The 15522-nt window shown below is 40.0% G+C and overlaps 1 protein-coding gene across 1 annotated transcript in view; it reads right to left on the bottom strand.

The window, feature by feature from the left end:
• The window catches only part of GALNT2 (polypeptide N-acetylgalactosaminyltransferase 2), a 257214-nt gene that overhangs the window by 32652 nt on the left and 209040 nt on the right, over positions 1–15522 (bottom strand). Inside the window, exons 7-9 of the mRNA XM_069064891.1 lie at positions 15250–15371; positions 11326–11413; positions 818–905 (exon numbers count right to left, since the gene is read on the bottom strand). Of these exons, the coding sequence (XP_068920992.1) occupies positions 818–905; positions 11326–11413; positions 15250–15371 (298 nt within the window). The remainder of the gene's footprint in view (positions 1–817; positions 906–11325; positions 11414–15249; positions 15372–15522) is intronic.

Raw genomic sequence — 15522 nt, 5'->3', positions numbered from 1 at the left:
GTCAGAAGTGTTCTCTCAGTGTTGTCCATAATATCTGAACTACAAATTGACTTTCAAAATAAATTCCAGGCATTATTCCACACTCAGGATTCAAGGAACTTCAGATTTTGTCTTCTACCATGGGCAGACATAGCAGGTCAACAATTCATTGCCCTGACACTATACAGTCCACTAGGGATGCTGAAAAACACAGGGAAAAATTTGCTGACTTACCCAGGGCAAGTTATTTCTCTCTGGATCAATCTCCTCATCTGTAAAATGGGGATCATAATATCTTACATATCTTCCTCACCTAAGTCATTACCAGCAGTAAACTACCCAATGTGTGCTTGAACACCAATCTAGTCTCTAATAGCTAGTCAGCAAAGATATCTTAATACCTACTCACTGATTTCCTATGATATGTGGGCAGGATGATACAAAATAAAAGCAAACAGTTAAAAGACAAGCCACCATCACTACTGGACATCCAAAATATAACTTGTTGACATAGGGAAGCCAAGGCTAGGAACAATCAAGAACGGCACCGACTTTAACTATTTACATACGGCCCTTGTGGTGCTTAGTATATTTTTATAGTACGTAAGGAAAAACAGATCTGGCAAACTAAACTGGTGGATATAGACAAGTCGGGTGTCTTCAAAACACTTTATCACCTAATGGTGGAGATGTCTACACCCTGAGTGAGAAGATGAGGCATTGGGAGGCAAAATGCCTGGGCCAGGGTCATATGTCAACTTAACTGTTGGAGATGAGGCTAGAACTATGGTTTTTTTTTTTTTTAACACCTTTTTATAAAGGATGTGAATGAACTTACTTTATGGGAGCAACTGGATTTCCTTGGCGTGCTCTCCTCTGCTCTGGGGTCATGTAATCCCATTTGAATACTAAATTCCAATCAAAACCTGTATGTGAGAGAAAAACCAGTACAAGATAAATAAGAAGTCAGAAAATGAAATGTGGGGATATACCTTCTTATCCCATACTCTTTCTCTCATAGTCAAAAGCCTTTTACAAGTGAAATTTGGATGTGTATGAAGAAAATCCTAACAAACAAGGATATATCTTAAACACTATTCCCTGTCTCTCCCCTATCACCTTGAGCCCCCAGCCCTGTGTACTCTTTCTTTTTTTTTGGAGGGCAATTGGGGTTTAAGTAACTTGCCCAAGGTTACACGGTTAGTTTTTTTGTGTGGGTGTTAAGTGTCTGAGGCTGGAACCGAACTCAGGTCCTCCTGACTCCAGGGCTGGCACTTTACTCACTACGCCACCTAGCCACCCCTGCCCTGTGCACTCTTAGAAGACCATCCCTTTCCTTTTATAGATGAGGAAACTGGGGCACAGAGAAGTCAAGTGATTTGCTTAGGGTCACGCGGCTACTGAATGTCTGAAGCCATATTCAAACCTTGCTGCTGCTACAACACCCTCTTTGTTTCCCTCTCCAAGAGAAGCCACACATATGAATTAGAGTAGATAGAATAAAAATAAAGGCACATGGGGTTAAAATATGGAGGATTTTAGGAGAGAATAAGATTGAAAAAGGGACAAAAAGAAGACTAAGAAATTTCACTGGAACTTGCTGAGTATCAATTTTTCTAATACGCTAAAATAAAGTTAGGGAGGCTTATGTTTTTAAGAGAATTAAGTGTCTCTGGAAATAAACATATACTTCTATGCTATATAGTATAGCAGCTAAAGCACTGGGCCCAGAGTCAGAAGACCTGAATTCAAATCCAGCCTCAGGGATTTCCTAACTGTCAGACCCTCTGAAAGTTATTTAACCTGTTTACCTCAATTTTCTCCAAATTGGGAAAATAGCACCTACTTTGTAAAGTCCAAATGAGATATTTGTAAAGTATTTAGCACAGTAACGGACATATAGTAGGTGCTTAAAAAACATGCTTGTTGCCTTCACTTCCCCTCTATCTACACACCTGTTGAGATTTTATCTTGAAACTCTAAGGATAATCTCTAGCAAATATTTATTCCTTAGAAGCACATAAGGTTCACGCCACCTCTCAATTCTCTGCAGACATATCAAGTGATCTCTTGGCCAATACTGCAACTCAGAAACTCCCATGCTCTAGTTTCCACTGATGTGGCAGCCACACTAAGTTATTCCCACTTTCTCTCTTTTTTGGTCACAGTGTTTCAGCTACGCTTAAGTGCAATTTCCCACTCCTGTGTACTTTGTATTCAGGGTTTTGTTTATAATGTTTGCTACGGTGCATTGAGATGGAAAGAGTGAAAACAAAAAGGCAGCCTGGTGGCTTTGCCCACTGGGCTCCCAGGGTGTCCCAGGGGGCCAGCCTACCACAGGCCTTTCTGGTGAGCTGATCATGCTGCAGATTCACAGTGGTACCTGCCTGAGTATAGAGAAAGCACCTGGCTGACAGGTAGGCAGGTGGCAGAAATGGGATGATGAACAAAGGAAGATTTAAAAAAAAAATAAGCACTTGCTATCACAGAAACTCCAGCTACTGCACCAAGAATCCCAGCAAGTCGGCAGGTTCCAGCTCATCTGATCCAGACCCATTTGTTACATGCCTAGGGCAGAAAACCTGCCATGTCATATACAAGACATTCCCTATGTGAAAAATTAATGCAAACCAGAAAATCAGCCTGGAGACCGTGGCTTATTCAGAGAAAACTCAACTGGCCAACCAGACTTGTATATCAACTTTCCCTTTTCTAAATCTGGTGCTAAGGATGGGACTATAAGGACTGAATTTTCTTTGAATCTACTTCCTTGGATTTTTACACCTAAAGTGATTCCCTCAAAATCTTGTGTCAATTTGGCTTTTTCTGTCCTGATCAGACATATAACTTAAAACAGCTCCAACTGTTGGCTTCAGAAATCTGTTGCAGAAGGAGAATTTTTACTGTAGTGATGTGTGCTGCTAGCAAAACAAAACAAAAAACAACCCAACAACAACATTTTTTGAATATATGGAGTACAGAAAAACCTCCATTATATGGAAAATTTAGTGAATGAGTTGCTCAGGATAGCAGAAGGCTTACCACTTTATACATCAAAAATATCTCTTCTATTAATCATTTTGGATGAAAATCCTAAAGAAACACTATATGCTCCCCCTGCCTTCTTAAAATAGGCATGTGGGTGGCTTAATGGATAAAGAGTCAGGTAGAGACAAGAAAATCCAAGTTAAAATCCTAACCCAGATACTTAGTGGCTATGTGACCCTGGGCAAGTCATCCAACTTCTTAGCCTCAGTACACTCACCTGCAAAATGGGTAGAATACACCATAGGGTTGTTGTGAGAGTCAAATGAGAAAATGCTTATGAAGTGTTTTGTAAACTTTGCATAAATGTTTATTATTATGATTATTAATTATTGCAGTCATAGGCATTATACTTGTGATTTCACTGGTCTGGGGAACTCTTAGGGAAATTCTTGGGAAACTCCCTCTATCAATCTTGAGCCAGCATCTTCCTGGCAACTTCTAATCTTAGACAGTTGCCCTGAGCACTGATAGATAGGTCAAGTTGTCCAGAGTCACACAGCCAGACTTGAATCCAGGACTTCTCGTCTCTGAGGAAGGTTCTCTTGTTATCTTGCCTTTATTCACTACACTCTGAACACACTGAATCTCTCCTCCATAACTCAGAGTTATTGTTAATTGCATGTGTGGGTGTGTGCGTGTGTGTGTGTGTGTGTGTGTGTGTGTGTGTGTGTGTGTGTGTGATAACATATCAGTTTGCTTGCCATCTTGGGGAGGGAAGAAAAGGAGGGGGAAAATTTTGTAACTCAAAATTTTATTAAAAAATGAATACTGAAAACTATCTTTTTATGTAATTTGGAAAAATAAAATATTATTTACAAAAAAAAGAAAAAACAGATACAAGAGTATGCGGGGGCTATCAGTTGAGATAATCAGGAAAGACTTCACTGAAGGACATTTATATGGAACCTGGAAATGAAAAAAAACTTCATATTATGTATATATATCTCAATAACTCAATGTAATTGGTTTCCTTTCTAATCTTATAGATTTTATTTAATTTAAAAACATTATTCTGAGAAGAGGCCAATAAGGTTTCATCAGACTGCTATAGGGGTTGATCACACAAAAAAGGTTAAGAAACTCTGATGAAAATGATCTTTGAGCTGAACCTTGAAAGAAATTACGAATTCTAAGAAAGAGAGGTGAAGGGGGAAGTATATTTCAGGCATGGAAAAAAGCCAATGTGAAGGTATGGAGACTAAAGATGGAGAGCCACAGGTCAGGAATGATAAGTAGGCCAGTTTGATTGGACTGTGGAGTGAAGAAGGGTAAATAAGACTAGAAAGGTAGGTTGGGGTGAGATTGGGAAGGGCTTTTAGTGCTAACCAGAGAAGCTCATATTTGTTCCTATAGGTAATGGGGACACTGTTGAGTTTATTGAGTCAGGCAATGAATATGGTCAGATTTGACCTTTAGGAAAATCACGTTAGCATCTGTGTGTAGTAGGACTTGGGACACAGAGGAGAGACTGGAGGCAGGAAGGACAGTTAGAAGGCTACTGAAATTTACTTTATGAATGAAATATATGACCTCACACATACATATTCAGTGAAAATTGTTTTGGCTATTCTGAAACATCTACTTCCTAGTCCTCTGCTGTGTTCTGGGTGGGCTAGGTTCTTAGATAACAAATTCCTCAAAGGTGAGACATCAGTCTCCTAAAGAGGAAGCCCATTACAGCACAGCTCATTATAGACCCTGACTCAGTCACGCCACAGGTTCTGTTGTGATCTTGGGACAAAACTACAGGCAGCATAGTCTAGACATAACATGATTAGTGTGTTAGTCCTGTACCTGAAAACCAGTGTTATGAAAGAAGGTCCTCTACCACAAAATGATGGCTATTTTAGAAACGATTCAAATACTCCAAATAAAGAGCATATAACTCTTTCCCTAAAAAAATTAATAATAAAAAATGACCCCAGCATCTCTCTCATAATTATAGAGGGAGAAAATATCGAAGCCCTTTTAGAATGGACCAAAGTGCTGAGATCCATAGGAGGCTGTTTTAATAAGCTCTACAGGTCTGAGACCCTGTAGTCCCACCCATCCTGGGAAAAAGAAGTACCAGCTGTTAGAACAGAAATTCTCCAAGTGTGGTCTAGGAGGCCATTGGCTGCTGCAAAATTCCACAGGTGATCCATGGGCTGTTCTCTTCTAATATTAATGTTTATAATATGAAAGTGTCTGTATTTTAGTTTCTGGAAAGAATTAATTACTTAAGATATTTAAGGGAAAAATAATAACCAGACATCACCTCATTGGCTTCTCATCAAAAAACAGAGCCTTTTGTCCTCTGGCGTGCTCTTACATAGAGATTTAAAAAAAAAAAAAGGTTCTAACATGACATGATCTGATGGAAAAAGGGCTCTTTGATCAAAATTAGCTGCCCTCTATTGGATCTAAAGTGATCACCATGATCTTCACAAGGAACTTGTATATTTTAATTGGTTTAAGGCATCCTGCTGCCTTTGAGCTATAGTACCATGCTCTGATACAGCATGCTGACTAGTTAACATATTGGCATGGATTAATATAGCTGATTAATTTAGTATCATTTAGTAGAGTACATAGTCCTGAAGGAACAGGATAGGTAGGTTCTGACAGAGAGGGAGCAAAGTTCTCCTACACGAATGCTGTCAAAGAGGGGCTGATGGAACAGGTGGGGGAATCATGGAATGGCACTGAGGTACTGGGGAAGTGAGGGGATAGCAAGATCATGAGAGGGGTATGGGATGCTGAAGGACAAACCTGGCCATAGAGCCAGTCAAGTGAATCTCATGAATTCTGGGTAGCATCCTTTGCAGGAGACTGAGGAAGGGGAGGGCACATGTGGGTTGAACTGGTGGGGTAGTCAGCATGAAAGAGGCCTGATGCTCTTGCCTTCCTTTGCTTCCCAAGGTGAAGAAACTCCCTATGTGTTAATAAACTAGTAAGCCAATGACCATGCTCACCATGTCCTAGGCACTGTGCTATGTGCAGAGATATAAATAATGAAAAAAAAAGCCCCTATCCTCAAGAGGTGACAACGTGTAAGTAACCAGGCACATATATTGAGTCAATTGAAGTAATCTGAAAGGAGAAGGCATAAAATAAATTTTAAAAGCAATCTGTTTATTTTTAAGAATTGAAACACCTCCCATCTCTGCTAGGACACTGTCTCTAAAACTAATAACAAAAACCCACTCCAAAACTAATCATTTCTTTCCTCCGTTTTGGCACTGGGGAATTGCCCTCAGCACTTCGACAGTGGAAATATTCTGAACTTGCCACCGCTCTAAAAAGAGGAAGAACTAGTTGAGGGAGCTAGTTGGGGCAGTGGCTAGAGCTCTGTTCCTGGACTCGGGAAGACCCGAGATCAAGTGTGGCCTCAGACATTCACTAGCTATGTCATTTAACCTCTGCCTCAGTTTCCTCAACTGTAAAATGGGTATAGTAACAGCATCCACCTTGTGGGGTTGTTGTGAGGCTCAAAAGAGATATTTGTAAAGTGCTTTGAGCAGCGTCTGGCACAGAGTAGGCACTATATAAATGCTTATTCTCTTCCCCTGGCACAGCACCTAGTACTTGGTAGGTGTTTAATGAATACCACCTTCTACTCTAAGTCTTCCCTGATCCTCACCTCCCAATGCAACTGGCAGTGCCTTCCCTCACAAACTACTTTATATTTAATTATTTTGTGTTTATTTGTATATATTCTCTTTATATTTATTTTGCCTCTACTTATGTGTGTAGTTTTTGTCTCCCCTGTTAGAACGTACCCACACTTCTTTTGAATAGCCTTTTACTCATTATATTTGTACCCCTAGTGTCTAGCAGAGTGCCTGAAATGCAGTAGGAGCTTAATAAATACTACTTGTTTGACTGAATAAAGACTTGTTGACTGATTGACTGACACATCTGCAACCTTTGACCCTGCTGACCATTCTCTCCTCCCTGACTAATGGATGAAGCATGCTGCCCACCTCCTGACAGAGGAAGACGTATGTTTGGGGGCACAGCTAATTCTGCTTTCACAACCCCCTACCTCCTAACTTGCCCCCGCCCTTCACTCAGCCAAACGAAAAGATGTGTTACAAGTGTTTGTTTTGTTTTTCATTTGGGTGAGAGAAGGTAGGGGTCAGGGGGACTTAAAGGGGTTATAAAAGTTTACCAAAAAATAAAAATAAAGAGATTCTTTGTGGGGGGAGGGAAAAAAGGAAACAAAAGAAATTCACATAACTTTATCACATATTTAAAAGGAATAGCAAATTGTATATAGCAGATTTGCAATTTCATGTGTAATCATCTTTTTTATTATATTATGTTATGGAAATGCCTGTTTTATTCCATAAGTGAAAAATAAAATAAAATTTTAAAAATGCATGGAAAAGAACAGAAGGAAAACCAGGAGGAAATACTATAGCCAAGCAAGACAGCTTTGAAAGTAGCATTGTTGGAAGTTATTGCATCATCAATCATTTGCTCTTTAGCCTCTCCATATCAACTATTTCCCTTCTCGTTCAAATATGCCTAAGTCTCCCCACTCCTTAAAAAACCTTCACTAGACCCTAGAATTCTTTCAAGAGAGATTCCACATTTCTCCTCCCTTTCTCAGTCAAATTCCTTGAAAAAGTTGTTTACGCTCACTGTCTCCACTTCTCTCACCCTTTCGAATTTGGTATTTGACCTTATCTCTTGGTGACAACCTTTTTTCTATGACATCCAACTGCCAAATCCGATGTTTCTTTCACAGGGTCCTTCTCAATTTAGTACATCTGGCACTAATGACCATTCTCTCCTCTCAGATCTTTTCTCCTCTATGAAATTTTACTGTCTTGGTTCTACCTGTCTAACTGCTACTGCTCTATCTCTTCTGCTGGTTCATCACCCACACTACCCTTCCTACCTGTGGGGGCACCCCACGGTTCTCTCCCATGCTCTCTTGTCTCTATAGTCTCAGTAACCTCGTTGATTCCCATGGGGTTAACTATAATTTCTTTGTTTTTTTTCCTTTTGGGAGGGCAGGCAGTTGGGGTTAAGTGACTTACCCAAGGTCACATGGCTAGTAAGTGTTAAGTATCTGAGGCCGGATTTGAACTCAGGTCCTCTTGACTCCAGGGCTGGTGCTTTATTCACTGTGCCACCTAGCCACCCTTAACCATCATTTCTATTTTCCAGTATTTTCAATGAGTTTAAGACCCATACCACCAATTGCCTACTGGACATTTCGATTTGTTATGTCCCAGAGAAATCTTAAATTGAACATGTCTAAACCAAAACTCATGATCTGTCTCCCCAGGGCCTAGGCCTCCCATCTTTCAAACTTTCCTCTTTCTGTTAAAAGCACCACCACCCTTCCAATGTGTCAGGTTCATCATCTCAGCATTATCCCGGGCTCTTCACTCTTCCTCACCTCATGCATCCAGTTGTCAAATCTTGCCATTTCTATCTTTACAACATCTTCCACATTTGATGGCCTTCTTTCTGACCAGTTTGGTTATCACATTTGTTTAGGCCCTCATCTCCCACCTAGACGATTACAAGAGTCTTCTAATTGGTCTCTCTGTCTCAAGTATCTCATCATTCTAGCCCATCCTACACACTGCTGACAAAGTAATTTTCTTTAAATGCAAATCAGATCATGCCTCCCTTACACAGCCAACTCCAAAAGCTTCCTGTTGCCTCTGGGGTCAAAAATAAACTCCTCAGTTTGGCTTTTAAATTCACCAGCCTCTCTTGCAAGCTTCAATGGACATTTCCCTCATTCTTGTACTCTGAGATCTACCCAAACCGACCCCTCTGTTCCTTATTCATGAAATTCTATCCCCTATTTCTGTACCTTTTGCACTGGATATTCCCCATGTGTGGATGTACTTTGTCCTTATCTCTGTCTCAGAAAACCCCTCTCTTCTTTTAATATGCAGCTGGGGAACAAATCTGCCTGAAACCTTTCTGCTAACTCTCTTCCCCTGCCCCGCCGAGGCTCTAACTGCTAATACTCTTCCTCTCCCTATCTACCTTGTATCTAAATACTTTGTATGTATATATTATGTATGGTATATATGTATCCACACGTTTATTATGCATACATTTTATATATAATTGTTGAACTCCCATTAGAATGCAAGTAGGGATGGTTTCAATTTTTTAAAAAAATTCTTTAAATGTCTGTATTTCTATCTCCAGTGCCTAGGATAGTGCCCCACACATAGTAGGTGCTTAATAAATACTCTGTTGATTAGTTATATACTTTATTATATGTTATTATATGCTTTAAAAGAAAAGCAAGCTGTACTTGAGAGTGAGCTGTAGTTGCATGCACAATCCTCCTTTCATCTTTTCTACTTTCTATATAGCAATGCTGCCCCCCATGCCTGTCATTCTTTCCCTTCTCCCTTGAGTCTTCTAGTTTCCTTTAAGTTCACCTTCTAGTGGTGAATTTCTAGAAGTCTTTCCTGACCCTCCTCAGTGCTAGTGCCTTCTCTATGTTGATTATTTCTAGAGTGTGTGTGTGTGTGTGTGTGTGTGTGTATATACATATGTATGGACATGTGTATATGTATGCATTTACACATTCATCTATTTATCTATCTATCCATCCACCCACCCATCCATCCATCCATCCATCCATCCATCCACCCACCTACCTACCTACCTACCTACCTACCTACCTACCTACCTACCTAGTATACAGCTCTCTGCCCCATTAGACTGAGACCTCCTTGAAAGCCAGGACAATTGTTGCCTTCTTTTAAAAATTCTCAGTAATTAGTATAGTATTTGGCATATCATAGGTGCTTCATAAAAGCTGTTGACTTGATTTAGTGTTAAGTTCAAAAATTAAAAAAAAAAATTTTTAAATCCCTTCCCTCCTCCCTGGGTTTTCGTGACACCCTCTCCTGGCTCTCTCCGTTGAAGGTTGTTCCTTCTCTAATCTCTTTTGTTGGATCTTCATCCATGAGGAAAGGTAGTCCAATGTTAAGAGTATTGTGATTTGGGGGATATGGGTTCCAATGCCGCCAATCATTTAATACCTGAAATAACCTTGGGCAAGTCTAGGCTTCAGTTTTCTCATCTGTAAAACTGAGGAGTGCATAGTTATTGAACTAAATGGCCTTAGTGGGTTTTTCAGTTCCAGTTTTATGATCCCACATTCTACCTCCTAACTGTGGGCATCCAACACAGCTCTACACTGGGCCTTCCTTTTTCCTTTTATACTTTCTGGTTCTAAATCTATGATCTTACGACCCTTTCTTGGTGATCTCATCAGCTCTCCTGGATTCAATTGTGATCTCTATGGCAGATGACTCTTAGCTCTAGTGTCTCTCCTGAACTCCATTCCCACATTACCAAACACATATAAGACATTTCCAAGTAGATGGGACAGTCTTTTGTGACAACTGAATTAAAATAGGCATATTCAAAAAGGAATTTATCTCCTTTTCACCAAAACCTGCCTCTTTTCCTTAACTTCACTATTTTTGCTGAGGATACCATTACCTTTCTAGACACTAAAGTTTACAACCTTGGAGTTACCCTGGATTCTTCACTTTCCCTTCCTCCCCTTATACTCAATGGCCAAATTTTATTGGAAGTATTGATTTTACCTCATCACCTCACCCGGACAACTGCAATCCCCTGTTAACTGTTCTCTCAGTCTCAAAACTCTTCTCTCTCTGATCCATCCTCCACATAACTGATAAATTGATATTCCTAATGAAGCTATCTGATCTGATCATGCCACTCCCCTGTTCAAGAAACTTCAGGGGCTCCCTACTGTTTCTAGAATTAAATAGGAACTATTCTGGTTGGGATTAAAAGCCCTTTGCCATCTGGCTCCAACATTTTCCCAAGTTGATTTCACATTATTCCCCATCATGCACTATATAGTCAAGCCAAAATGGGCCACTTGCAATTCCTTATATATGACATTCCATCTGTTGTCTCTATGAGTTTGAACAAGTTGTGCCTTATGTCTCACCTCTACCTACTACAATCCCTTTCACAGCTATACCCAAGGGCTGCCTTCTACCTGAGGCCTTTTCTGACTTCTCTCTCCTTTCCCTCCAACCTGATCATTTTGTATTTACCTTATGTTGATTTATCAGCATGAGCTGATGCCCTCACTTTCTACAGAATGTAAGCTCTCTGAAGGTCAGGACTGTTTTGTTTTTTGCCTCTGTATTCCCAGTGCCTGGCACATAGCAGACACTAAAGAAGTGATTACAGAATGAATGATAACAATGGCATAAAAATAAATCGAAATAGATCAAGATGGATTCAGATTGAACATTACTTCGTATTACAGACACATACCGCCTTTTAAATCAGCTGAAGCCCCCACGTACTGAAAGTTATCCATATTAATGACATCAATGATAGGTGACACAACCCGGGTCTTGTCCTAAAATAAATATTGAATTTTTTGGGGAAAAAAAAAGCCACAGGTAAATAAGTTACTCAAAACACAATATAGAGAAAAGCATTATTAGTGTTATACAGAAATAAGGCAATTCAATGGACCCATTATCTGGCAAGCCTTTTTTGGAGCATACACATTAAATGTCCATTCCTTGTCTCCCTCGCATTTATGTTACTTGTTGCAATTTGAATACCATACAGAAAATAACTCATTGAAAATTTAAAAAATAATCTGTCCTGGATGATTCAGATATTCACCTGCCTGAAGGCAGAGGGCTGGACGAGGCTCTCTTTCCAGATACCTTTCCTAGTGACATAAATTAATGGAGCTTTCCAAAATGTCTAAATTATCGTCAGAAAGTAGATTTCATTTTGACAGAATTTAGGTTCAACCTGAATTAATTCAATTCAACAATGTGTTAGCTGATATGAAACAGAAGCAAGGACGCTACTCTTTGGACTTACAATCTGATATGGATACACAGGCAGCAGAGAAATGCAGCCATGCGAAGAATAAACTTCCATGGGCACATCTGTGATATGAAAAGCGATAAGTGGCAGTGACAGAAAATGAACAAGCCAGCCTGTCTTCCCATGATTTTATGAAAATATTTTCTTAGTCGTTTCACATACTATTGCTGTCATTTTCTTGATAAGAGTTCATAATGACTTTTAATTACTGACCTTTCCAAATTCTGACGTTAAACTGACACTGATTGCAAACATGAAACAGTAAGACTCTGCTTAGCTTGGAAGGACAACAAAAAGTTAATTTTCTCTCTAGAGCAATTAATTGAAGGACCGTTTTGTTAGCCAGAAGGATGATAAAGGCCTTGGTCAAATAAATTAATATGGAATGCTCAGTAATACCAAGCAAGGACGTGGTAGTGTGGCAAATAGGACGAGGATTCTTCAGAACCATCTGAAAGGTGGATATTTTCAAGGAAGAAAATTAAATCATATAGAGGGTGGGGAGATAGGAAGAGGAAAAGAATCTGAATGATGGGCTAAAAAGTAAGAAAGAGTTGAAGTTCTATGGGAATATCACTCATACATTTTACATGTATGTATGTTTGTATGTTTGGCACATAAATAGAAAAACACAAGTCATCAGTTGGAATTTTGAAAATACTACAATGAATTTAGGGGCAACTTAAAAGTCAATTTTTGAAGTTTATAGGTTTTGAGAAGGACTTTTAGTGGAAAAAATTTTGCAGACTGCAAAGACTGACCTATGTTCTCTCTATCTCTGGCAGGGCTATTCTCAGACCAGAGCCACTTACTTGATCATTCTTCTTCATAAGAGGACTAGAGGGAGGCATTACAGGCAGCCATCTAGAGTCCAACACACAGAGATGCACAAGGGGCACTTTCTAAAATTACGATTAAGGCCTATCATGATCTAAATTCTCTAAAATAGAGAGGGCAGAATATTGACGGCTAGAGTAGACAAAATGTTTTTCCTATAGCCTCTGCTGATCTATTAGGGACTTCTGTTTATTTTGGCAACTGTTCGTGTAAGTCACTAACTTATACAGTAAACTAATTGTACCACAAAGAAAAGATTCCCCCAGGGTAAAGCTAATAATAGTGATGATGATGGTGATGATAACTTGCACTTATATAGTGCTTTATAGTGGGCAAAGTGCTTAACAAATATTATCTCATTTTATCTTTATGACAACCCTGTGAGGTGGGCCTTATTAGGCAGCTGATGGTGCAGTGGAGTGCTGGATTTGGAGTCAGGAAGAATACTTAATAGCTGTGCCACTCTGAACAAATCTCTTAATCTCTCAGCCTCAGTTTCCTTTTCTGCAAAATGGAAATAATAACAACACCTGCCTCCTAGGGTTATTGTAAGTATAAAGTGAGATAATATTTTTAAAGTTCTTTGTAAATATTACAGAAATACTATTATTTTTATACCCATTTTATGGATGGGAAAATTGAGGCAGACAGAGGTTAAGTGACTTGCCCAGGATCATATATCTGGTGTCTAAGGCAGGATATGAACTTGGGTTTTCCTAATTCTAGATCTAAGGATCTGTCTATTGCACCATCTTTAGAACTAGACTCTGCTGTCAATATCATATGGTCATTTCTTTCGGGACTCAGTTGAAAAACACAGGATTAGCAACATAGTAAGTCCCATGGAGTTAGAAGCCAGAAAGAAAACTAATCATCAAAAGTGGAATGGGCAGAACTATTTGCTACAACACTAAAATTGTCCTAAGTGTCTTCACAGATTTACAGAGTTGGAAGGGCCTTCAGGGCCCTATACAACATGGTCCACGAGTGGCCATCAAGTCTTTGTTTAGAGTCTTAAGGCAGAGAAGTGGGGCCAAGTAGCTCCCTTGGTAGAGTGAAACCCACTTCAATCTTAAAACCACCACTCAAGTCAATTACTCACTACTTTGGATGACATGTGAATTCGTTAACATTAAGCATCTTAATCAACTGACATTTTGATCACCTGTGCCACTTGTTTAATGTTTGCAGTTTTGGCAGGGAGAATTCCATGCCACTTATGCCCATGAGTACCACGGTTATCATTGTAGTTGCTGAGCTACAGTAGTGATTGACATTCTGCTCGTGTCATGACCCCTCTGATCCTCTACCGATGCTCTCCATAGTTACCCAAACACAAACTAGTTCTATTTTTGTACTTTTACAGTATCCTTTTTTATTTTTTATTAATCTCCCGGCAAAATTTCTTGTCAAGTCTTTGTGGTGAATGAGGAATTAAACAGAATGGCAAGCATGACAAAAATAGAAATGAAAAGATGCCAAAGAGTGACACGGTCAAGTTGCTGTGAGACAGAGGTGTCACACTCATGGCCCAGGGGCTGCATGTGGGCCACAGCAATCCTGAATGCAGTCCAAACAACATGAAAATGTAAATGGGAAATAGCTATCAAAGTAAATAAAGATATAATGAAATACAGATTTTAAAACTAAATTTATCTGTGGTCTTTAGAAATCCTTACAATACAGATTAGTGGCTTCTACTTAAGTCTGATAGCACTGCTATAAGACATAGAGCAAACATAATGTAAATCAGCTGGTGACCTGTTGAAGGCTGGCAGAACCAACTAGACCCCTTTCCTTTCTCTTTGCATCCGTCCTTGGGCTCTTCTCACTGTCTTGTCATGGGCTTGCATAACTCAATGGAACTATGAGCCATGCCACACACAGTTACCCAAGATGGATAGGTCATTGTGGAGAGTTCTGACAAAAGGTGATGCACTGGAGAAGGAAATGGCAAACCACTCCAGCGTCTTTGCCAAGAAAAGCCCAGGAACAGTATTGGGTCTGGCTATGGTTCATGGGGTCATGAAGAGTTGAACATGACTGAATGACAGTAAGAAGTCAAGAAGGAGGTATGGTAGAAAATGGAGCTCTTATGGACTGAAGAAAGTAGTTGCATGGTAGAAGTTATTGTTAGGACTTCTTTCTTACCTGAAATACTCATAAAGATTCCTTCTAGCCACAGCCTTTCACTGAGGGCCAATGAAGGCTTTGACTCCATCCCTAACAGACTACTCCACAGTTCACCCTAAAACTTCAGATAAATAAGAGAACCTTTCAACAGAACAGAACTGCTGTAAATGAAATGAAGGCTCTGCCCCTGCACTCAGTCCCAACAGGTGAGTGTTCTGACCTGCTCTTTCCCTCTCCCAGCTAGATTGTTTTTTTCACTTGGTCTAATGCGATAGTAAATGAATGCCACCAATAGTATATCTCGCCTTGCTCCGCCCAATGTGAACAAACCCCAAGAACTGAGCAGCGCTCCAAGCCTTTATATTCTTCTTCACTCACCTCTGCCACCCTCTCCAGGAGGGGCTCCAGCCAGTGCTCATTGCACTCACAATGACTGTCCAAGAACGTCAGGACTTTAGCCTGTGCGGCATCTGCCCCTCGGACCCGAGAGCGCATCAAGCCTGTGGGGGAAGGTTCAGAAGCTTGTCAAGGGAGGGAATCTATATTCTCTGTGAAAAACAATGAAAGTAATGCACACAAGCAGACACCATCTATACATTTCCCCCACAAAACCTTTACAGGCCACTTGCAGGGCTAGAGGTTTCACATTCT

The sequence above is a fragment of the Petaurus breviceps genome, unplaced genomic scaffold (genome assembly GCF_028583685.1).
Source record: "Petaurus breviceps papuanus isolate PSGF00001 unplaced genomic scaffold, PetGlider_PUasm1.0 90650, whole genome shotgun sequence".
NCBI lineage: Eukaryota > Metazoa > Chordata > Mammalia > Diprotodontia > Petauridae > Petaurus > Petaurus breviceps.
The sequence above is the reverse complement of the archived record's forward strand: the minus strand, read 5'-3'. Positions and strand labels throughout refer to the sequence as shown.